This window comes from Pecten maximus, chromosome 11, assembly GCF_902652985.1.
Source record: "Pecten maximus chromosome 11, xPecMax1.1, whole genome shotgun sequence".
NCBI lineage: Eukaryota > Metazoa > Mollusca > Bivalvia > Pectinida > Pectinidae > Pecten > Pecten maximus.
Genome location: NC_047025.1, coordinates 4216197 through 4242571, shown reverse-complemented (window position 1 = coordinate 4242571; position 26375 = coordinate 4216197). Strand labels below are relative to the sequence as shown.

Sequence of the window (26375 nt, the reverse complement as noted above, 5' to 3'; positions counted from 1 at the left end):
ATATGAAATAGTCCAGATACAAGCAGGGGTTAATCTAGGATTTTGGGAATACTACCCATTATGAAATTAAGGGGAAATGAAGGGCTGTAGTGTCTTGTATCATTCTTTAGACTTTATAATTTTTACATATTCCACTAAAATTTGGTGGATTTCTTCAGTTTGGGAGAATTTTCTCAATTTAATGGATTTTTTCTTTATTAGGAATTTGTTTTTATTCAAAGTGGAAAACACCATCACCGAAGAATATTTCCATTTCCTTGTTTGATAAATTTAAATGGAGATTTATATCTATTGTATAAAGCCTTATTTTGTACGTATCCATATTTATTTACCGAGATTTGGAAAATATGGAAGTAACATTGAACAGATTGTCAGCTCCATATAATGCAGACCTTGATATTTTGTCTGATTAAATGTGTCATCTATTCTGAGCCAAGTGAAACTCTCAAAACAGTCATTTCTGTTTCAGTATCATCTGTGAAAATTATATCCAATTGTCCTCATCGATTCCTAGACTGAGTTGTTATAACCCAACTTCAACTTGAAGCGTAATTAGTTTTACTGATTTTAACTTGCCTTCTTTGTGTCGCTTAACACCATAGGATTCGATCATAATCTGACATTTTTTGTATACAGGATTGGATAAAGAAAACTGATTAAGTACAAATGCTACTGTTCTTCATCATTACAGATTAATTCATTACAGGTAGTGATGTGGTTATGCAAGCTTTTGCAGTGTTATAGGAACCCTAAGTTCATATCTATTCTTGTACATGTGCTTGCAACTAGGTTTCATTTTGGCCTGAATTTGACAGAAGATTAGAAAATTAGGGGCAATGTGTTTTGAGGGTCATTTTTATGATATTAGACATCATTTAAGGACTTGTTTCAGGTTTGTGTTATATGGGACAACTGCATTGATCATTTGTGGTTAGCGGGAAATGATAATTTGATAGGCTAAAGATATATTTTGGAGCCTGCTGGCACGTCTTGTACGACTGGTTTACTGGAATACTTGTAAGCTTACAGTACTTATATGGCATCTATGGGTCTGCTCGTTTCGTGAAAATGGAGTTTTTCTTGTCTTGCATTTATAAATCTGATAGACCGGCAGATGTTAAGTCAGAGAATAAAAACTCGTCCTTCACAAACGACGAAATTCAACTCTACGCGATCAGGAACGCGATTTACAGATAGGCCTATAACGCCCCTAGACGGAATCCAATACACACGCGTTTCGAAGCGACACCTAGCGGCCATCATTTCCAGCAAGCATCAGTCGATTTCAAACAATTAACTAAAACTATTGAAATGTTCTTCATCCAAGAAGCTTGATATTACCATATCAGCGAATAATCAAACTTACTGCTTACTACATCGTGTCATACTTGTTTACACTTTGTATTCGTTATTCTTATTGCGGTTCCCGAGATTAAGTCCATCATGCCACGCGTGTATAGAATGGTGCCAAGACCAACTATATTTTTCACATTCTCGCGCGATGCAAATTGGCATATCTCATAATCAATCTAACTTGTCGTACCTTTGTTCGTCTGCTGTCAATATTGACTAATTACTTCTTAGAATGTAATCAAATGTCTTCTTCTTCTGGAAATAACATCTTTTGTTCGCCAAAAATGGCCGACCCTTGTCTATTTTGTGCGGAGTCGGAATCCGGGGACTAGATATAAGACATTTACGATATATCAATATCATATAACGTTGTTGTTATTTTCAGTTTTGAAACCTTTTATGTGAACATATCAATATACTTAAATAATTATTAGATTGAAAAATATTAATTTACAATTATTCACCTCGTACAGGTAAACATCTGTATCACAAAAAGCTTCAGTTAGTTTCTCATAAGGTTCCTTACAGTCAAACATGTGTCTGACCTAGCGAAATAGTATCAACAATGATGGCGGTCACATTGCTGATTGTGTCGTTTATTCTGTGTGTAAATTACGGACAAATACTAGCACAAACTGAATTTATTCCGTATGAGATACCTTCTAGTTGTAATACAACTCAATTCTATGATAAGTTAGTTTTAAAATGTAAGCCGTGCCCTGAGAATACGACAGTGAGTGCGGATCGTAAGTATTTACCAGTCTGGACTTGACCAGTTCAACTTCAAATATATATGACATCAGTATTAAATCAGCAGTGATAAAAAAAAAAAAAAAAAACTGCATGCGATTCCTGGGTCATGAACTGAAAACATTATGTTGGGACCCATAGGAAGTCTGGAAATATTGATTTTTTTTTTACAAAGTGGGACCCAAACTGTAGAAAATCTCTTGACTACAATAATGATTCTTTATTTTATTTTTACTTCAAATACTAGCTACTGCTGTACTGTAGCGTAAAAAAACATTTGACACGTGAAAAGCAGTCACGGTCAACAGTAGCTAACTGTGAGAAGAAATAATTATATAAGAGTACCAGGGGAAGACCATGTGGTTGGGCAGGTGACCCCCCTATTTACTTCCAGTTGTGGCCATGGGAATCATGCATCTGACTACCTAGGTTTTTAATTACCAATACTTTGGTATGTTGAATTATGAAAAAGACATTGGTGGAGAGAAAAATATGTTTTCTTTTACCTTACAAAAGTCATTGATAGCTGTTTATTATTAATGTAGCTAGCTATATATATGTTTTCTCCAGCAACCACATGTCATGCTTTGCAACAAGTTTGTTTACCAGGTAATTTCCAATTGAAAATTTCCTGGTATTGTGAAATTTCAAACGTTGGGCAGTCAAATTAAATGTACCAGGTACTTGTATATTGGGAGTATCCACCTATTTTCATAGAGGATCACAGCAGTATAAAACCTTAAATTATATTACCTTATAAGCATATAAAGCTTATATTTTTATCTAACCAAAGGAAAATTCTCAAGAATTTTCATACGTTGGCCATTTCAGAATGTGCTTGAAAAACTGTAGTTAAGCTTTCGGCTCATCCTCAACACTGTTAGTCCTTCATAAAATCATTTTTTTTATGTCTTTCAGAGTTGAACTGTGAATGCAAGGATGGATACAAGTACCTCACCAACTTTGGTGGCAGTAATGTGCAGTGTGAGAAATGTCCGCTTAATCAGGTATATGAATTGTTAATTACCTGTGTCTTAAAAATAAAAAATAAATAAATTGGGAAATTTTTCTATCTGTAAATTATATACTATATTCATAGTAAAGGTTATTAGATCTACACTTTGTCATGTGACTTCAATACAATTGCAAGAGGAAGACCAATTCATTGAGAGGTGCATGTTAGATTAGTAGAAAGTACTACACTTCTGTAATTACATGATTAAGCTTGTTGAATAAAAAATACATTACTAATTTACCACGTTACCGTTAACGTTGTATGTAATTATTTTCTGTTGATAACATTTTGGAAGGATTGCTTATAACGTTTTCCAGATATAACATTTTAATTATTAAGCCCAAAGGAAAGTGTTATAAACAGATTTTAAAACTGTAGAATGTAAGCAGCGTTCGAAAGTAAAGGTGGTCCGATAGGCCCGATGCTATAGAAAACCTGGTCGGTCTATGTAAAATTTCTCTGTGTTGGCCCTAGGCCTGTTGGCTATGATAAGTTTGAGTTCTGACATACATTACAATTCATGTAAACAACATTCCTATATTTTCTGACAAACCATCATATGAAATCAGAGCTTACAATCAAGATGTTTTTTACTGAGAATCAGTGCATTTTTGGCTTCAAACATTTGAGCGAAAATGAACTGAAAGATGCAAGCCTGTTCGTGATATAGTTATGCTACTTTCAGCAATATGTGTTTACAAAAGGGGTCTATGGAAAAATGACTTGGGCTATGGGATTTCAATTTTCTGTAGACCAATTGTCTGGAAGGAGTTTTCATATATACATGTACTTTCATACACTGTGTAGGTCAAATGTACTCAATTGTTGAATGCAGGCACGATCCTTGGATGGCTGGAGGTGCGTCAACTGTACCTCATCGACTGCATTTGACCCAGCAACTCTCAAGTGTAACCCATGTCCAGACTTACCAGGTATGATGGTAGTGTGGGCAGCAGATTTCTTTTCATGCCTGTTTTTCTTTTGAAATCTATTATTGAAAATTATGATTGAATTATAGGGCTACATCCAGATTTTCACATTTCTGTTATTAAAAGTGTTAACAATTTTTTTAACAATAAGTACAGAAGACCAGAACAAATCTGCATTTTTCTTTGTATTTTCTTTATTTTTTGTTCCCTTCTAAATATCAACACATCAAAGACCTTAGTGTCACAGATAAGTTCTAGAGAGACAAAAAATAGATGTATGAAGCAGTTTTAAGTTTTATTCATTTTTTTGGCTCTTTTGTACCTTACTCTCATTTGTGTTAACGGATGCTGATATCTTGTTTTTGCGTGTCTTTTGTAAAATCTATTATAATACAACCCTACAATAGCTGACCATATTTATAGTTATACCTCTTGAGAATAAGAATACACTGCTAGAAATTTTTAGTCACTGTGAAAACAAAAGAGAGATACCAACATTGAAACAAGATCACAATTCTAGCTCAGATTTGGTAAAATGAGGGCTAATTGGCAAAATATAGATTTAACATTGATACACACTAGAAAAGTATGCAGAGAATATATATGACCAGGTGGAAAGATAAGCATCATCTGCTCCATCAACAGCTCTAGCCAAGTAAATCTACATCCAATTCAATGTCACGCTCTCGCAGCTTCATTGAAACCCCATTTATAAACACAGGTAGCATTTGCATAAAAACGGTGAGCCCAACACATAGATTCATTGGATGGTTCGTTGACGTGTAAATACACCCCCCCCCCACACACCCACACCCACACACACACACACACACACACACACAAGTAACACTCTCCAATAATTCAGACCATTGAATGAATCTCTGTGTTGGGCTCACTGTTTCTATGCCTATAGCTATATTACTTGGATTTTTGGTGAGATCTAATGTATACACCTGTATCCATGGCAGATTCATCTGGATTGCCTCAATTCTCGACCTATGCTGTGTCTCCACACCCACTGTTAAGTTTTGTATGCTGTCTGACCCTGTAATTTATGAAAACTGATAAAATTTGTATGCTGTCCGACCCTGTCATTTATGAAAACTGATGAAATTTGTATGCTGTCCGACCCTGTCATTTATGAAAACTGATAAAATTTGTATGCTGTCCGACCCTGTCATTTATGAAAACTGATAAAATTTGTATGCTGTCCGACCCTGTCATTTATGAAAACTGATAAAGTTTGTATGCTGTCCGATCCTATCATTTTTATGCTGTCTTACACTTGCTTATTTCAGTGGAGCGTGAAATTGATGGAAGCATTGTGACAGCTGGACAGGTGTGCAGAACATGTACTGATTCAACATTTCGCGTTGACAACAGGTATATGTTGGTGACAACTCATCAATTTTGATCATGACATTGTCAATCAGAACTCTGTTATAGCAATAAAAACTCATATATAGTACAGTCTAGGAATTTGCTGATATATAGTACAGTCTAGGAATTTGCTGATATATAGTACAGTCTAGGAATTTGCTGATATATAGTACAGTCTAGGAATTTGCTGATATATAGTACAGTCTAGGAATTTGCTGATATATAGTACAGTCTAGGAATTTGCTGATATATAGTACAGTCTAGGAATTTGCTGATATATAGTACAGTTTAGGAATTTGCTGATATATAGTACAGTCTAGGAATTTGCTGATATATAGTACAGTTTAGGAATTTGCTGATATATAGTACAGTCTAGGAATTTGCTGATATATAGTACAGTCTAGGAATTTGCTGATATATAGTACAGTTTAGGAATTTGCTGATATATAGTACAGTTTAGGAATTTGCTGATATATAGTACAGTTTAGGAATTTGCTGATATATAGTACAGTTTAGGAATTTGCTGTGTATTTTGGGCTTTAGATCTTGTTTTTAAAATTGGGAATATTTCTTGCTAATTTTTCTGAAGATTAGGGAATTTAGCATCAGTTAGTGTTTGAAATCGGATGAGATTTTTGTAACCGATTAATCGGAACAATTGGATGATCTCCTCCGATCAATTATCAATTATAATGAGATTTCATTACACAGGCAAAATGTCTTCATGTCAATTTGACCTGATCTGACATGAAGACTTTTAACCTGTGTAAAGAGTCTCTGTATTTGTTGGTTGAGGTATATAAAGAGTCTCTGTATTTGTGGGTTGAGGTATATAAAGAGTCTCTGTATTTGTGGGTTGAGGTATATAAAGAGTCACTGTATTTGTGGGTTGAGGTATATACAGAGTCTCTGTATTTGTGGGTTGAGGTATATAAAGAGTCTCTGTATTTGTGGGTTGAGGTATATAAAGAGTCTCTGTATTTGTGGGTTGGGGTATATAAAGAGTCTCTGTATTTGTGGGTTGAGGTATATATAGAGTCTCTGTATTTGTGGGTTGAGGTATATAAAGAGTCTCTATATTTGTGGGTTGAGGTATATAAAGAGTCTCTGTATTTGTGGGTTGAGGTATATAAAGAGTCTTTGTTTTGGTTCTTTAGATGTTGGTTGAGTTAAATAAAGAGTCTCTGTTTTTGTGGGTTGAGGTATATAAAGAGTCTCTGTATTTGTGGGTTGAGGTATATACAGAGTCTCTGTATTTGTGGGTTGAGGTATATACAGAGTCTCTGTATTTGTGGGTTGAGGTATATAAAGAGTCTCTATATTTGTGGGTTGAGGTATATAAAGAGTCTCTATATTTGTGGGTTGAGGTATATAAAGAGTCTCTGTTTTTGTTCTTTAGATGTGAGCGCTGTACAGCCTACTTGTCCCTTGACCCCGCGCTGACATCATGTCTATGTCCTGTTGACAATCAGGTGAGAAAATCTGTACAAGGTAAAATCTGAATCAAAACTTAATTACTTAATTAAACTTCTCATTCTAACACACTCAAACTTTACTGTATCCAACCTAATAAGCACACCTGCCCCTATACCTGTTAAACAACATAAATTAATCAACTTAACCTAAGGATTCTTATATCCATTGTGGAATACATGGGCTGGGTTATACAGAACCACACCTAAACCTTTTACACAGACATTGGATCTCCCACCTCCCTTGATAGTGAGAACGGTTTATCTTGAAAACCTGGTATACAAAACGATACTAGATAACGAAAAACTATGAAAGATGCACTGCATACATGTTTGTTAACTCTAGGCATTGTAAGGGAACAACATTGGGTCATGACTTGTCCACAAAAAGACGAGAACAATTTGCCAAATTTTGTTCATCAGCCAGACACGATTAGCAAGGTCCACTTTCTCAGAATATTCTTATTTTTTCTGTTTGTCAGTTAAAAGAATTTTTCACATTACCTCCATGGATATTTGACAAATTTATAAAGATTTATTGTTGCCACATTGTAGCCCTGCAAATGGCAGAAATGTGCTGACATCATGACAACAATGAGCTTGAATTCCGATTCTGGCATCACATACTGTGTTGGCATGCTACTTCCCCCTACAAAAGAGGGCTAAATTTCAGGGGGATAACTCCTGCTGAAAGCTTAAGTCAGAACTCGGAAATTGCGTATTAGGGTAAAGTGTCTTGCCCAAGGACACAGTCATTATATCACAGACTGGCCTGATTCTCAGCTCTCTGAGAAACATAAACCGACACGAGTATTAAACGTTGAACCACGCACCTCAGATTTTCACCTGAGGTTATGTGGCAGATGCTCTAACTGACTGATTTTGTTGATTATTGAGTCAATTATGCATGTTTTTTTTTAATTTTTATAGAAAGGAGGGTTATGCTTTGCTTCTACGAACACACCCGATGACAAGGTGCCCCTATCTGTAAGTATTGAGTCTATATCAGTCTTATGAATTGATTTGAATCTCCAACTCTTACTTACATTGTGTTTGTCTCCAGTGAAGCTTGCAGTAACTGCCATATAACATTTACTTATGTTTCGATGTACAAGGAACCCTGTCTGACATGTAGATATTCTGTTTTATTTAACAGAGTGGCGATGTGGCGTCCCTTTATCTGAGAGAAAACCTAGAGGCTGCCTACACCATGTGTCAGGTATTTAACCCCGCCATCAACAAATTGTGGCCTGTTCAAAGTGCCCTTAATCTGTGGTCCAATGTCCATGGTCCATCGTCTGTGGTCCGTCGTCCATGGTCCATCATCCATGGTCTGTCCATTAATGCTAATTCTTGGGAAGCACCAATAGGAACTTCCTAAAATTTCATTTGTAGGTTATTTATTTTGAGATTGATTGGAAAACAAAATGTCCTATACCCTATGGGATCTTTTTATGGTTGGTACAGACCTTAAAAATTGCTTGAATTTCAGGGCACTGCTTTAAAAGCCCTACAATTTTTCCAAAAATTCCTGGAAAATTGCCTAGGACAGCCTCCTGTGCATGCGATATGCATGCGTGTGGCAAATGTGTGTATGTGTTTTGGGAGGCTGCGGTATGTTTGTGTTAAGTCTCCTTGTGATAGGCCGGAACTTTTGTCGATTTATAGTGCTACCTCATTGAAGCATACTGCCCAGGACAACCAGCAGGACAACCCACCCGGTCACATTATACTGACAACAGGCGAACCAGTCATCCTTCTCTTAATATGCTGAGAAACTACCATTTTTAAAGACTCTGGTTTGTCTCTGCCAGGTGACAATAATCCAAAGCCTTCCTCACAGGGGCGAACGCTCAACTAAAGGCCAAAAGTGAGGCATTGTCAAGGGAGACATTAGGAAGAAGAAAGTTGTTCAGAAAGAAGAGAAAAGACAAGATCCCAAATTTAGTCGCCCCTTACGATCATGGGGCAGCAGGTACAATTCTTATGCCCTACCTGCAGGGCATAATTTTGGGGGAAAATGAGTTTTAAATGTACCAGGTATTTGAAAAAAATTACAGAAAGTGCTTGAACAATACATTTTATGCTTCAATTTTCCTGTAAAAATCGTGATCTTTTAATGCCTCCCCTAGAAATCAAAACAGGATCAACCATCTTGACCATGTGCCTTAGTTCTATCTAGCCAAGTCTGTTGGAACCATTCAGATTTATGAGAGCATCAGGTACCTTATAGCAGATTTCAATTTGTCCACATTCCAAATACTAGAGCGTTGTGATTTGGCCAAAAGGCTGAGTTACATTAAAATTTTTAACTAATGATATCTTGTGATTTCAGTTGAAGCAGAATTCTACTGCATGCATGATTTTGAGTAACTTGTGCGTTCTCACGTGGTACGAATTTGACGGGGAGAATGCCAATCGAGCTTGTAACATGTATAAGGAGATTGAGGCAAGCTTGTAAGTATCATCTAGCTAGGCCTAGCCGCATATGATCAGATAAATCTCCCCGCATAAATTTGTAATTAGTGTGATAGTACATCATTACCCTATGATCAGATAAACCTCTCTCCATAAATATTTAAAAATCATACAGTTTAACCTGTTATGAAGGACACCTATATAATGGACACTTGTCTATAAAGAACAGACTCATCAGACCCACTCCTTCCAATTTATATATAATTAACCTTTATATAATGGACACTTGTCTATAAAGGACACCTCTATATACAGGACACCTGTCTATGAAGGACAGACTCATCAGACCCACTCCTTCCAATTTACTAGATAATTAACCTCTGTATAAAGGACACCTCTATATAAAGGGCACTTGTCTATAAAGGACAGACTCATCAGCCTCACTCCTTCCAATTTACTATATAATTAACCTCTGTATAAAGGACACTTGTCTATAAAGGACACCTCTATATACAGGACACTTGTCTATAAAGGACAGACTCATCGGACCCACTCCTTCCAATTTAATATATAATTAACCTCTGTATAAAGGAAACTTGTCTATAAAGGACAGACTCATCAGACCCACTCCTTCCAATTTACTATATAATTAACCTCTGTATAAAGGACACCTGTCTATAAAGGACAGACTCGTCAGACCTACTCCTTCCAATTTACTATATAATTAACCTCTGTATAAAGGACACCTGTCTATAAAGGACAGACTCATCAGACCTACTCCTTCCAATTTACTATATAATTAACCTCTGTATAAAGGACACCTGTCTATAAAGGACAGACTCATCAGCCTCAGTCCTTCCAATTTACTAGATAATTAACCTCTGTATAAAGGACACTTGTCTATAAAGGACACCTCTATATACAGGACAATTGTCTATAAAGGACAGACTCATCAGCCCCACTCCTTCCAATTTATATATAATTAACCTCTGTATAAAGGACACTTGTCTATAAAGGACAGACTCATCAGACCCACTCCTTCCAATTTACTTCATAATAAACCTCTGTATAAGGAGACCTGTCTATAAAGGACACTTCTGATCTGTCCCTTTGATGTCATTTATAGACAGGTTTGACTGTATTAAATCACAATTTGTTAGTTTCATGTAAAAAATTTCCAGTTATTGAAAAAAACCTTAATATCTTCTAAAAGATTTTGAGAAAAACACACCACTGTATTCTGAAGAAAATGGGAAACGGTGTTACTGTCAAATTTTATTTTTCAATTGAATTAATAAAAACAAGACTGATAATTTTCTTCCTTTCTGATCATCTGCGATCTTCTGATTTTAATTAAGAATTCTTACTGGGTATCTTTGAAGGCTTCTAAAAAATGAAAATTCTAATCCTACACAGACTAACCCTTTATTTCTTATTTCTTCCAAAGGTTTGCCTATGTTTTTTTAGCACATGTTGAACTGGGTTTCAGTGTTGGTCTGAAGAATTTCAAATAAATATAATTCTCTTCATTGTTTATCCTGGTTAATTCTACATAATATCCTATTATTAATTCTGTTTAATTAAGTTATGGATTAGATTTACTTTTTTCTAATTAATAACTCTGATTGGTTGATTTTAATTGTTGAATGATTGGTTTATTATTTATCGACTCTGATTGGTTGAAAGATTTTCAACTCTGATTGGTTGATAAATTTTCAAATTTAATTGGTTAATACTGATAAATTGTCAACTTGACTGTTTGATAAATTGTTTATTCCAATTGGTTGTCTGTTTGATTGATTTAATGTTAACTCTGATTGGTTGATTAATTGTTTATTCTGATTTGTTGATTAGTATTATATCTGATTGTTGTGTAATTCTAATTATTTGATTAATCAATTTATCTGATTGGTTGATGCTGATTGGTTGAATAATTGGATAAAATGATTTGTTGATTCTGATTTAAATAATGATTGGCTGATAAGGTATTTATTGCCTGTTGATTGGTTGTGACTAGGCCTGACAGTGTGCCCATGCTGTACTACGAGGAAGGGAATGGTGACAGGATATTGGAAGATACCTCCCAGAATACAGTGTACACCTTCAGCCCGGTGTCCTACTTAAACTTCCAGGTGGCACGATACAGTATCGATGGCCAATTCCTCGGAATATCACCAGTTACGAACGGGCTTCTGCAGCTGTGTACGGACACAACAAAAAGGCTTGATGCAGCCTACACTTTTGGAACATACTATTCACAAACGGTAGATTTTCACATGCTTTTTACCACAGTGACTGATTTTCCGATATTAATTACCGTATTTATCCATCAATGAACCCCCTATACTACATTACAGCATAATCATAGATCTCAAATAGTAAGCTTAAAGTGGTTCATAGATAAGTCCCTCCCCAACCTCAATACTAAGCTTTAAAAGAAGGGGAGGGGGATTATTTACAGTACAAATACGGTACTTAACTTCTACATTAGAGAAGGGGACTTATGGTATTAGAGGATAAATATAGTACTGAAGTTTTACACTAATGGAGGGGGCTTAACCTGTACAGTAACTGTAAATTTCATGGCAGTGATCAAATATCTGTCTTGTAATTATGACTTTCAATCACTAGGCAGGTATATGTAACGTTCAGTAAACAAATTACTTTAATGTCTTAATTACACAATTTAATATACATTTAGTTTTAACGTTACAGTAATTGGTTATTTTTAGTGTCTTTATATTTTTGCAGATTTACATATCACAAAAATCTAATGCAGATCGAAGGAGTTATTCATTTGCTGCCAGCTTTTTCATTAGGCTTTAAATGATAATGTAAACATAACTTCATTCAAAAACTGTAATGAAATTGAATTTTATTTATTTTATTTACAGTGTTCAATTCCGGCCATTGACCTGTGGGACCAGAATAAGTACCCGATGGAGTTCTACGATATGTGTATCCTTTAGTTAGCCATTTTTGTTTCTCATCTCTCTTCCCCGTTCTTCTTTTCACCTCTGTTTATTATCTGTGTCTTTTCATCCTTCCACATTTTATCTAGTTCACACTTTATCTAGTTCACACTTTATCTAGTTCACACTTTATCTTTTTTAACGTCAGGATGCCTTTGGCACCTGCCGTTATAGTCGTGGTGGGAAAATGTTGTTAGTGACACATTTGCTTCGTCCTAACAAGTTCTCTTTTCTGTCATACAAATGATATACATCCGCAGCCTGATATAGTTCCTATTTTGATAGCAATTATTGACACGATTTAACTGATGTAATCCGTGTTTACTGCAATTATTTAAAATGAAATATGAATGTTTAGTGTTCTAGACTATTTTAGAGTATGAATATAAACATTTTCCTCGTCAGTATATGCAATTTTGTTGGGCGTAGGATTACGTAGTTCTGCCTCGATCCTGCCTTGAAAACAAAAGTAAAAAAATCAGTTTGATCGTCGTGGAAATTTACATGCATTCACAGAGAAACTATCCACATGTCTAAGACTTGTATGTTCATCCTGAGTTCATATGCAGGAACATTTAATATAAGCCTAAAACCAACCCTATTTACGTAGTCACATGCACTCGAGCATTCCACGAGATAACTTCAACTGTCACGTGACTCATCACTAATCGGCCAAAATGGCGGTTATGTCTAATGTAACTAAACCAACGACCGTTCGCAGTTTCATATTCATTTGTATGTCGCCAGAATACGCAAGAAATATCACCAGGAATTGAAGGCAAGTTGTAACAAACTACATTGCCGTTTTTCGTGAGGATTTTATTAAATAAGGTTATTATTTGTTTATTTGAAAGTAATCTAATGATTATGATCCGTGACTGATGTACTGGCGTCGATGTCAAAACTAGATATGTCTCGTCGGACAACGCGACCGCAATATTCTATCGGAGTTAAAATATGTTACTAGGGGTCATACAATAAATGTTTGCTAGGCCTAATTAACATCTTATAGTATAAATAAAATTTTAAAAACTTAGGCTGTGTACATCTTGGATTTTATCTTTGGTTGTACAACATGTTCTGTTAATAGACCGATTTGTCGTTCAGTTGTTTTTTTTTCAAAGTTTACAAGCAGCTTTACTGATTCAGGAGTATATCAATAATCTTCCACAAGCATTCAAGAAATAGGGAAAGAACTATACTCAGCTATTGGAAAGTTGTCTGCAGATACAGTGTAAATATGTTATACATGTTTTCTTGAATATATATAGAATAGGAATAACCAGATTAAGACATTTCATCTGATACAAATGTAACTGTCTGACTATAAAATCCAATCTTATTATATGACCTCAGACCCTGACGTTTCTCAGGGCCTTTGGCCCTTTGATTACACTTTATCTTGTTCAGGCTCTCCTACACTGCTTGTCAAAAGAACATATTTGGGGCATTGGTTCACCTCGGTGTCGTAATTGTGTCAATGTACCAAAAGTAGATTACCCTGACCTACATTTTGACCTTTGACCTACATCATAGAAAATGTTTGTCTGGGCTCAATTTCCTACACTACTTGTTACTAGAACTTTATACTTGGGTAAACCGGTGAAGTGGTGTGTCATGTATCAAAGAAGGTCACTATGACCTACATTTTTAACTTTGACCTACATCATAGAAAAAATATACCCATTCTTGGAATATGATTTCATGTTTGGTGGGGTACTATAATTCATTGAATTGTTTTGTCGAATCACAGCTCCGAAATGTCATTTAACTCTTTCCGTACTTTGTGTTCTTTCCGGATTCTGTACCAGATGTAGTAATTAGACTCGACCCCAAAAGTTTAAACAAAATGGCAGACTGCATGTGCATTTTTGGTGTGTTGTTTTTTAATATAGAAACAAAGGTTAGTGTTATCTTTATACATTATCAAGAAATTATTTAACTAAATTAGATCAAGATGTTGCATTGAACCCTATGAAATGTCCTAGCACTGATATCTGAAATGAAAATGTAGCAAGCCGCCATATTGGTTACATTAACAACCTATTGAGAAAATATCACCAGTCACTGTAATAGAAAGAAACGTGACCTGAATGAAATAAACATAATTTATCGACCAAAATGTTTGTTTTAAAAGTCTTGAACACCTTTTATAATTATGTCATGCATTGGATAATTGTATGTGTCGGGTGATGTGTTTAACAAATCGGGGCCGCGGTGGCCGAGTAGTGGTCAAGGTGTCCCGACACTTTAGCACTAGCCCTCCACCTCTGGGTTGCGAGTTCGAAACCTACGTGGGGCAGTTGCCAGGTACTGACTGTAGGCCGGTGGTTTTTCTCCGGGTACTCCGGCTTTCCTCCACCTCCAAAACCTGGCACGTCCTTAAATGACCCTGGCTGTTAATAGGACGTTAAACAAAAACAAACCAAACCAAACCATTTAACAAGTCAACATTTAAATAATGTTAGCTTAGCTTGTCAACTATTGTCGACATCAGGAAAGAGGAAGCTTGAAATCATGTAGACTAGTCGACAACGGGGAAGAACGAACACATTTTATGTCGAGTATAGTCGACAACGGTACTGAACGAATTAATATTTGCCCAGTGATGTAATAACCTGCTATGTGTTAACAGGTTTAGATGTAATGGTGTTAAAATCCTTAACTGATATTTAGATCTTAAGTTTACAAAAAATGGGGCCGAACAGATGTATAAAACACCGCTGAGGATATATAACTACGTTAGTAGTGGCAGCACCGTCAACACAGGTAAGTCTGACATGTTATTCTTGTATAATTTTTACGATTTTGGCAGCCATTTTTAATTTTGAGCCTGCCAGTACTTCTTCCCAAAAGAGCGTTAGTGGCATAACCACATCTGCAAATGATAATTGAAATGGAAATTAAATGAACATTTGGGAAAGCTTGCAGAAAAAAAAGCATAAATTATTATATTTGGAACATGTCAATAGGCCAGAAAAACGCTGGATTGTCAGTCTAAATATTGAATTCTTTATAGGAGAAACAGTGAGGAAATTTGAAAAAAAACCAAGCAAGATTTCAAAGTAGCATACTCTATTTTTCTACGGCTGATTTTGTCTGGTAGGAGAGTTAAAATTTGAAAGTCTTTGAGGTTTCTGTAAGAAAACATGGTTAATGTTTTTTTTAGGAAGTGACGCTCAGGACTGGCAGCTGGTGAGACGGTTCTTCATGGTGGACAACGTGGCATCGGGATCAGGTAACGGTTTTCTCTATGGTGTGGGAACAAGTATTTATTACATTTTTACCAGTGAAATATCAAAAATTATTCATTCTATAAAAGTGATATTTTTCATTAGTGACAGAAAAATATCACTTTTGCTGATTTGACCAATCAAATTAATGATTAGAAAATACCAAAATAATTGACCAATCAGAAAGCCCGACATATATGTCAGCACCTGGACAGGGGGAACTACTTATTTTGTTTACAAATTATCGCTGTAGGCCTAGTTAGCATACGGGGTAGGTTTTTCGTTGATAAAAAATGTAATAAACAGAATATCTAACAGTGTCTTCAGTAATACCAAATATATTTCATTCGTGTGGCTAATATTTTGATATTTTTCACGAGTGCGCATCCTCTATATCAGATATGTAACGTTACTTGTGTAATATTTCAAAAGTGTGGGAACTATAAATTTTATGGAGTTGATCTTCCATATTAGATTTTCATTTTCCATGAAAACCTACATGATATGAACATGTATGTGATAAAAACTATTAGATTAATAGTACAGGTTAAAATACATGGTATAGGGAAAGTTATTACATATATATAATAAGTTGATGATAAATATTTGGTGGATGGTAAAGTGTTAAGTTCATGATGAAATATTTGTTTGATAGTAAATTACGTTTTAAGTTTATTACGAAATATTTGGTGAATGGTAAAGTTTTAAGTTCATGATGAAATATCTGGTGTATGGTAATTAAAAGTACAACGGTGTATACTAATTTGTAATTAAGTGTGATGGCTGAATGTCTTGTTTTCTTTCTGTGACAGTTTCCCCACCCGAGTATGTTAGGTATGTGAAGAGTATCGAGATAATCGTCCGACTGACAGAGGCTGGCGATGGTACCATTTATCCACCGTATTTCAACATCGAGTATGATCAGGTCTCCCTGACGAACGCCAACGAAGGAACAACCATTTCTGTACGTAATACTTCAACACTCTTTATTTTCATTTATTTTCATTTTATTTTGAATTGGTATTTTTGTCTCGATATATCATCGTAATAAAAAAAAGTAGATGTACACATATATGACATTCTTTAAGATCCATAGTGAAAATTTTAAAAATCACATTTTGAAATTTCATCTGACCTATTTTGAGTTTTATTTGTCGTCTCCTTTAATTAGGCCGATAGCATCACTGATGAGTCCTAGAAAAAAACGAAACCGTTGTATCATACAGTTTAATTCATTTTGGCTTTAATGTATCTTTACCATAATCCTCTATTGGTTTTTAAAGTTCTATCATCTTGTGTGCCTTTTGATGACCCTGGCTGTTAATAGGACGTAGGGGCCTCGGTGGCCGAGTGGTTAAGGTGTCCCAACACTTTATCACTAGCCCTCCACCTCAGGGTTGCGAGTTAGAAGCCTATACATAGGGCAGTTGCCAGGTACTGACCGTAGGCCAGTGGTTTTTCTCCGGGTACTCCGGCTTTCCTCCACCTCCAAAACCTGACAAGTCCTTAAATGACCCTGGCTGTTAATAGGACATTAAACAAAAATAAACCGAACCACAGTGTGTCGTTTGTACAATTCCTTGTAACAAACTTGCATCTGCATTCACTTCTGAAAAATGCTACTCCGCAGCCATTTAATACGTCCGAAGATATGATTGGAGACATAAAAGAAATCGTTGAAAAAGTAATTGAGATTTAAAAATTTAGAAAATTTGGTAAAATTTTGGTGAATTTTGAGAAATTGCAATAACAGCTGATTGGCTTGAATTTTGAACATAATTTCAATAAACTGTGTTTTTTAACATATGTTCGTGAAAGAGGTTTTCAACACTTTTATTCAGGATTTTTGTGTCTTCGTGTGTTTTTAGATTTTAGAGACACAATTACTAACAGTATTTCATAGACATTTGTCAATTGACAGTAATGGTTTCATCATCCTCATGTTTGGTCCACAGCCAACCTTTACAGTGACGTACTGGATGACACAGATTCAGTTCCGACGAGACTTCCAAATTGCGACAGGCACCTTGTCCACGCTAGGTGTACTGTATGCTGGGTACAGGGCCTGGGTCTGGTCTAAACGAGCCGGTAAAATTGCCATAGACTTCGGAACTATCCTCAATTTCATCTTCTTCGCTGCTGGCTCCCTGGCAAATGTCTTCTTTGTCATATCCTTCGGCATTGCGTTTTATTTCCTCGTTTTTTACAAGGTAAGTACAATCAGGTCAAACCTGCCTTAGCCACCACCTGAATTAAGCGAATCCTCTCATTTGTGACCATATCTTTCCTTCCCAGTGTTATTTACTATCCAATTTACCTTAACCTGGATTAAGAGACCACCTGTCAAATGTGATGGTATTTTCCCTCCCAATTTTATTTACTCTACTAGTTACCTGAACCTAGACTAAGAGACCACCCATCACATGTATCGTATATGTATTGCCTCCCTTTGACAGGATTGACTTTATTGTTATATACGTAAGAGTGATGGCCTTCAGGTTTGTTTATGGAAAGTAAATTGACATTCTCAGTTCCGCTGTACAAGAAAGGGACTAATAGTTAAAATTTGATTGAAATATATTTGTTTTTGATTTTTTTTTTAATTAGTTTAAAAGTAGTGGCATAATGTATGCTTGTACATATCTGTAACAAGCAGAATGAATTCATTGAAATGATGTTTTGTTTTAAGACCTTTTAAAAGCTTGAACTGATTAAAATGATATGGTTGTAAGGATCCCTAATAAGCTTGAACTAAGTGAATTAGTATATGATTGTCAGGATCTTTGATAAGCTTGAACTGAATGAAATAGTATATGATTGTCAGGATCTTTGATAAGCTTGAATGATTTAAAGGATATTTTATAAGATTGAAATAATAATACATGTGGATTGTGAACAAGTTTGAATTATTTGAATTGCTGTGTAGAAAGACAATTTATAATATTGATTGACAAATTGTGTTTCAGGATAATATTGATTGACAAATTGTGTTTCAGGATAATATTGATTGACAAATTGTGTTTCAGGATAATATTGATTGACAAATTGTGTTTCAGGATAATATTGATTGACAAATTGTGTTTCAGGATAATATTGATTGACAAATTGTGTTTCAGGATCAGGATGTTTTGTTCCTATTTCACCTGCGTGACTTGGCAGAGGAAGAATGGTTGGCCCTTTTCGGTGCAGCATTTGCACTCAAAGCCCTTCAGATAATCCACTTGATTGTCATCCAATGTACAGCTGACGTCTTCTTCATTGACTGGGAGCGTCCCCGAGGTGCCGGACAGGTCACTGACTCCAAGAAACCAGTAGGCACGGTGTCAATTTGGCGTACATACTTCATTGCAAACGAATGGAATGAAATTCAGACAACAAGAAAGGTCAACCACATTTTCCAGATTTTTGCAGTGGTGTTTTTCCTGTATGTTGTGGGTTTCGAAAACGTGGCTACAAAAGATCCGAATGGCAGTGTGATCAAGGATTCCTCGGAGTACATGGCTGACATGAGTACAATGTTCAGATACGGTATTGCCGGTTCTGTCTATCTTATTGTAGGTATGTACACAGTTACTGAAAAGTGTGGGAAGTCTAGAATTACAAGAAAAAAAAATCTTTTTACAGAGTTGAGTTAAAGCCCTTTGAGTATTAAGTGTCCTATATCTGTTAAGTTTGTAACGGTGAAGTATGAAGTGTTATGCCATAGGAAGATACCATTCCAACTTCAATATATCACAGTAGGGTACCATACCACCTTAATTATGTCACAGAAATGTAGCATACCACCTTAAGTATGACACAGGAAGATACCATTCCAACTTCAATATATCACAGTAGGGTACCATACCACCTCAAATGTGTCGCAGGAAGATACCATTCCACCTTAATTATGTCACAGAAATGTAGCATACCACCTTAAGTATGACACAGGAAGATACCATTCCACCTGAAATATGTCACGGTAAGATTGTGTCATACATTGTGTTTGAATTAAGGAAGTATGCTATGTCTTTAATTAAAGTTATATACTACCTTACACCAGTGGTTGTGTCCCTTTGACGTTGTTATGTAGATATTTCTGCCAGATTTATAACTGCCTCAGAGTTACTTAGATACAATGATTATGATATACTGATAAAATTGTGATTAACTAAAACCTACACATGTTTCTGTCATAATGTACAGGTGTGGTTCAGTGGATATTTTTCACTTTTATCTACGAGCGTTTCGTGGAGGACTCGATCCGTCAGTTTGTCGACCTGTGCTCCATGAGTAACATCAGTGTATTTGTGATGGCCCACGCCCAGTTTGGATACTACATCCATGGCCGATCTGTCCACGGCCGAGCTGATACAAACATGAAGGAAATGTTTGAGATGATGAAAAGAGAGGAGGTTTGTTACTCATTCAGGCCTTTACCTGAAGATTGAAAGTTTTAGAAAAGAAAAAAAATTCAATTTCACTGGACACCTGACAGCAAATACCATTACTGTATAAAAATGTTGTCCTTTGGTTTACAGCTACAGACAGGCTGTTTCATCTAGCTAAAAAGTATTAAAATAATTTTTTTTTTTTTAAATTGCAATTTCTTCCCATTTTCATGAAAATGAAATTATTTGTTTTCCGTAATTATTGCATCGTTATGCTAAGACCTTTGCATTTTGTGACCTTGACCCAGGTTTATGACCTTGATATTTTGTAGGAGGATTTATGCGGACAGAGAGGTCTCGTGCCTAACACTGATAACCAGACATTCATGATGGCACTGCCGCGTAAACTCCGTCTGAAGTACGAACAGGTGATGCTACCTGTGGCTTTAGAGGTAATATTGACATTTTTATCTGTAAATAGTTTTACCACATAAGGTCTGTTTCTGTGATTTGTCTCTTGATTTTTTGACATTTGAAGGATTTTCAATCCATATTCTTTTGTAAAGATAATTATTTTCAAAAGTAAAAACACTAGATTGAAATTGAAACTGATTATTTGTCTATCCAGATTTCCAAGGTTTTGATTACATGCATATTGAAAAATATAATGACCTCTGGTAATACAAAACAACGATATCAAACTGAAAGTTAGGCAAAACACATCAATCACTGTAGACAGTGTCACTACCCTATATAATCTGCCGAGGTGTGGCGAATGCATGCATGGTACACAGCCGTGCCATGATCTGTGTGAATTTTACCGGGCCACTGTGATGTTTACCGACGTTGTGTGATTTTTAGGGAACCTATGTGAATTATGAAAATTTGTGTGATTTTTGGCGAACGTGTGTGAATAACAAAAAACTTGTGTGATTTATAGTGGAATGTGTTCAAAATCTACACTGGGACGAGGAAAATTACACATTTCTAATCCCTAGTGTGTGATGCTCCAGTATTTAGTATAAGATAACTTTCAGGAGTTTTTGGATCAAAATTTGTGATTTTCAGAATGCTGGGGCAGTAGGTGCACCCAAGGGAAAGAGCTCCGCCAATGAAAAACAGGTTGAGGCTTACTCGGTGATCAACAGGTTCCTGTCAGCATTTATTGATCACGTAAGTTTCTAGAGGTCAGAGTTCATATCAGCTGCTCATTGTGATAACATTTTACTGGTGCCCTAATCTTGGTGCCTTTTTAATGTTTGAAGCATTGTCCTAAGCTACGATTTTGCTAATTGCACTTTATTGTGCCAATCTGTTCAAATTTGTGCTAAAATTTGAGTGCTGCAAAATAAATTCATTTACTTAACCATGATTAACAGAAAATTTAGTAATTGGCTTATTTAAAAAAAAAAAATTGATTGCAAATTTAGGATAATTATTGACACTTTGCCAACACAGTTTCATTAATTTTACACAAATTACTATTGTTGGATGTACATGTATTATTGAAAGGTTTTTAATTTTTTTTTCAGTCCTTGAAGGATCTTGATTATGTGGTGAAGGATAAGACATTGATGGAAAGCATCATGGATACCGAATTTTTCGATGCCTCAGAGAAGGGCATTTTTTATAATGGTGATTAATTAATAAAAAAATATGTATTTTTGTCACTTCCTTTGATGAAATGAGGGGGTCTGTAAAGGGGAAATTAACCAAAATTTTGTTTTAAAGTGCTACTCCTCCTGAAAGCCTGAGAGGATTTCAGACAAATTGGATGTTAACATCACTAGTGGAGGGCAATAATTTCTACAAAAAATGGTGTTGGTTCAAATTTTGGTTTCATTAGTTTTCTAATCTGACAAAATTTAAAATTTGTTATACTATTGTTCTCACTGCCACTACTAAATTAAATACTTTGTCTTAATAGTAGTCAGATGACAATTAAGGCCCATGGACCTCTTGTTTTTGGATAGTAAGTGGGGATAGGATGAATAAGGAAAAATGCTGAATGGAAATTATCCATATGTTGTGTCCATTTCTCCTTTCTGTTGTTCACTAAGACAATTATTATTCATTTTAGATGATGGCCATTCGTTTGACAACTGTCTATTCTATGGCAATGAAGGCACACTGCTGCTCTTTGATGCTATCCTTTTCTGCATCATCGATCTCATCGCCACCAACTTTGTCCTCGCCGGTGTCATCACATATATCATTATAGAGGTAAGATACTGTATGATTGTGTTGCCATAGAAACACCAACAGAAATGAAATACCGTAGAGATGGGTTACCTTAGAGATGTATTACCACAGAGTAAGTTACCATAGAGATGTGTTGTCTTAGAGATTTATAGAGATGGGTTGCCATAGAGATAAAATACCGTAGATATGGGTTACCTTAGAGATATATTACCACAGAGTAAGTTACCATAGAGATGGGTTGTCTTAGAGATTTATAGAGATGGGTTGCCATAGAGATAAAATACCGTAGATATGGGTTACCTTAGAGATATATTACCACAGAGAAAAGTTACCAGAGAGATGGGTTGTCTTAGAGATAAGTTACCAGAGAGATGGGTTACCTGAGAGATAAGTTACCAGAGAGATGGGTTACCAAGATAAGTTACCATAGAGATGGGTTACCTTAGAGATAAGTTACCAGAGAGATGGGTTACCTTAGAGATAAGTTACCATAGAGATGGGTTACCAAGATAAGTTACCATAGAGATGGGTTACCTTAGATAAGTTACCATAGAGATGGGTTACCTTAGAGATAAGTTACCAGAGAGATGGGTTACCAAGATAAGTTACCATAGAGATGGGTTACCTTAGATAAGTTACCAGAGAGATGGGTTACCTTAGAGATAAGTTACCAGAGAGATGGGTTACCTTAGAGATAAGTTACCATAGAGATGGGTTACCTTAGAGATAAGTTACCATAGAGATGGGTTACCAAGATAAGTTACCATAGAGATGGGTTACCTTAGAGATAAGTTACCATAGAGATGGGTTACCTTAGAGATAAGTTACCATAGAGATGGGTTACCTTAGAGATAAGTTACCATAGAGATGGGTTACCTTAGAGATAAGTTACCATAGAGATGGGTTACCTTAGAGATAAGTTACCATAGAGATGGGTACCTTAGAGATAAGTTACCATAGAGGATGGGTTACCTAAGATAGTTACCATAGAGATGGGTTACCTTAGAGATAAGTTACCATAGAGTTAAGTTACCTTAGAGATGAATAACTATAGGGATTTGTTACCATAGAGATGAATTGTAATAGAGATGAAGCTTCCATAGAGATGAGTATTCTGATATGAATATTCTCTAAGTGAGAAAGCAATTTCATATTGCACAAACTTTTGAAGAAAAAACCTGCAGTAAGATATAGTGACCTAATAGGGCAGCCTTGTTCAAAGTTTAGTCTTAGAATAATTAGTATTTCATTGTTTCCCATTTTACAGATAATCGCTATTATACGGCGCAGTGGAGGAGAGAAGAACTTAGCCAAGAAAACTCTAGTAGACGAGAGATTCCTTATATAAACCAATCAGAATCTCCGTACTATCCGACTTGCGTCCAGACTTGCCTGTCCAGTCAGACCAATGATTAATCGTTTCTGGATTTCTTTGGAATTGTTTGATGGTACTTGGACCAAATGAGGAGACAGTTTTATGTGGTTTAAATCATTTGCCATCGTTTTCTCATGGATGATAAATATCCAGGATGTAAATATTTCATTCACTAAGGATGGACCAATATAACATTATTCTTGGGTCAGTTGGAGATTCCAGATTCTCGCAAGTGTTAATAACTACAGCATCGACTAGTGCTTGGTACACATATTCCCCAACACATCAAACGTGAAAAATAAATTGTCATTTTTTGCATGTCTAAGTAGTGTTAATAGTCCCCTACCGGTAAAACCAGAGGGACTATATGTTTCTTCTCCGTCCGTACATATGTACATAATCCCAAAGTCTGTCAGCACTCTAACAGCTTCATTCCTTGAGGTATTTTAATCAAACTTCACTCATTGATAAAGGACCATAATATCTCGGACAATTTTGAGTTTCAGAGTTTCCAGGTCAACGTCAAGGGGCTGTTAGGGGACATGTATGTATACCCAGAATGCTCGTACTGATTTATGTATAAAATTAATCAACGATCAGACATTTTACGTCTGACTATGACTAAATCTATCATGATTTTCTGTGATCATTCGTGGCGTGACTCTAAAGTGGTAATTTTAAAGTCTGAAAGTAATGAGATTTACAACAGACTTGAAAAGCAAACTATGAAATAAACAACTAATAAGTTACATCAAAATAGAGCTAGATACCTATATACAGTAATGTATGTTAAAGAAATATTCCACATTGTCCCCCATTTTGATAATTGTTTTTTCGATTATCAATAGTTTGAGAAATTTAGATGATCGATCTGGACTATTAAAATAATCATCCTCACAAGGTTTAATTTTCATAATCTCAAGATATAAGATTTTTTTTTTCATATATATTGACGCCAGCATCAGTTTTCAAGGATATATCTTGATGTTTAGTAATTAGCCTACGACAAACAACATAATTGTATATATAATTGTTATGTATATAGTAACAAAACTTATATCATTATATTTATATCCATTTATCATTTGTAAATAACCATAGTGTAATGTCAGTGAATCTATCATAAAAACAAACTTTCTTGACATCACACTTACAATAAACAGGTATTGGTAGTTTTAAATTGAATATTAGTGTAGGTGTCCTTATATGGGTATTTTTCTATTCTAAGTCCCCTACTGGTAAAACCGGGCCAGGGGGGGGGCTTTACTTTTTCCTCTCCATTGATCTTGTACTAATATAACAATATAACACCAAAATTTGTCAACAATCTAACGGTTTCATTCCTTGAAGGATTTTTATCAAACTTTACACATTGATAAAAGACCATAATATCTGGTACAAGTTTGAGTTTCAGGGTTTTCAAATTAAGGTCAAGGTCACTATCTATTTTTAGTGGGGGCCAGTAGGGGACATAGGCAATGCCCAGGACGCTTATTCAATTAAAACTACAAATACCTACATATTGTTTGTGATAACCTATTTTAATGCTTCTTAATTTGAAGGAATGCTTTGTCCACTATGTTCGGACAATGTTAATACCTTTGAAGAAATAACTGTTATCAGTATCAAATTTTTTCATTTAAATCTCCAGTTTAAAACTACTGTTAAATTCGTAATTGATTTGAACCATGTAAACTTTTATTATTTGTGATTTATTTTTTACTTACAAAAGTAAAAATGAGATTTAAATTGATCAAGATGAAATCTTTAATGAAAATATGTCCAGCTTTCCACATTCCAGATTCTAGATTCCTGTCTTTATATGTGATATAGTGTTTCATTAGCTGCAAGATTTTCTTGATACACCCTTCAAAATTTCAGTCTTAATTTGACTTTCAATGTTTAAATTTTTTTTTTAATTTTGAAACTTGAAATTTGAAAACATGAAATTGACTTTTGCTATCAATGATAACAGTTTTCAAAAACCGTTGGTACAAGTGAATCCATTAATTTGTTCATGTATAATGTATACTATGCACATTTGTTGTATTTTTAAGAAATTTTTATACTGTACAGAAATTTTTATAAATGTATAAAATACAACTGTGTTGAGATTGGAGGTTCTAGGTTGGAATTCATGTCTGACCCATTTTGTAACAGTATAGACAATGTATCATAAAGTAAAGTTTATGTAAGGATTTTCTTTACAAAACCAATAAATGTTTATATGCAGCGTTTTGATGACTAGTACAATATGTACACTGTCACCTTCATCAGACAAATGACCACGGCAGCAAGTGTACACAAAGGTGTAAAAAATGTGTGAGGTGTCATCGAAATCGGATTATTCTGATGAAGGTGACGGTGTATATACTGTACAAGTCATCGAAACGTCACATTTAAAAATTCATTGGTTGTGTTACGAAAATCCTTACATAAAGTATACTGTCCAACTTAAAAAAATGTTTCGAAAGTATCAAACATTATGTCACATATCATACGGTTAATACATATATGAAAAGTCCAAGAATTTTAGCCTTTAACTGAAAGTCATTGAATCTAGTGTCATACTTTGAAAGTTTTGGATTAGGCATCATTATTTTGAAATCATTGAAATTGCATCTTAGGTGAAATATTACAAAAATATTCGCTAAACATACAAAAGCTGTAGTTGCAACTAAATCATGAGCAATATTTGTTTTATATGTTGAGATATAATACATCTTTGTTAATGCGACAGAAAATATATCAAACATTGTATTAAAAGTTTTAGTAAATTTGATCTCTGTTCCTGAAATGTCGGGGGGGAGGGTCATTGACATAAAGTCCTTGAAAAGTTTTGGAATTTGATGACTCAAAGTCTGTTTGAACCATGTATCAATTTTACTGATTTTAATAAAGAGTTG

General features: G+C 35.2%; 2 protein-coding genes across 2 annotated transcripts in view; one reads left to right on the top strand and one right to left on the bottom strand.

Annotated features, from left to right (window-relative positions):
* The window catches only part of LOC117337393, a 32672-nt gene extending 31015 nt beyond the window's left edge, over window positions 1-1657 (bottom strand). Inside the window, exon 1 of the mRNA XM_033898366.1 lies at window positions 1544-1657. The gene's annotated coding sequence lies outside the window, so the exon portion shown is untranslated. The remainder of the gene's footprint in view (window positions 1-1543) is intronic.
* A 230-nt stretch (window positions 1658-1887) lies between these two features.
* Window positions 1888-25441, top strand: LOC117337392 (meckelin-like). Its single transcript, XM_033898365.1, has 21 exons — window positions 1888-2099; window positions 3022-3110; window positions 3954-4050; window positions 5346-5430; window positions 6827-6899; window positions 7830-7886; window positions 8056-8118; window positions 9235-9356; window positions 11335-11581; window positions 12212-12275; window positions 14966-15058; window positions 15459-15527; window positions 16335-16486; window positions 17478-17732; window positions 18639-19080; window positions 19708-19916; window positions 20225-20344; window positions 20961-21065; window positions 21425-21527; window positions 21973-22115; window positions 23362-25441. Exons 1-21 carry the CDS (start codon window positions 1919-1921, stop codon window positions 23440-23442), a joined length of 2850 nt encoding a protein of 949 aa, XP_033754256.1. The 5' UTR covers window positions 1888-1918; the 3' UTR covers window positions 23443-25441.
* The last annotated feature ends 934 nt before the right edge of the window (window positions 25442-26375 follow it).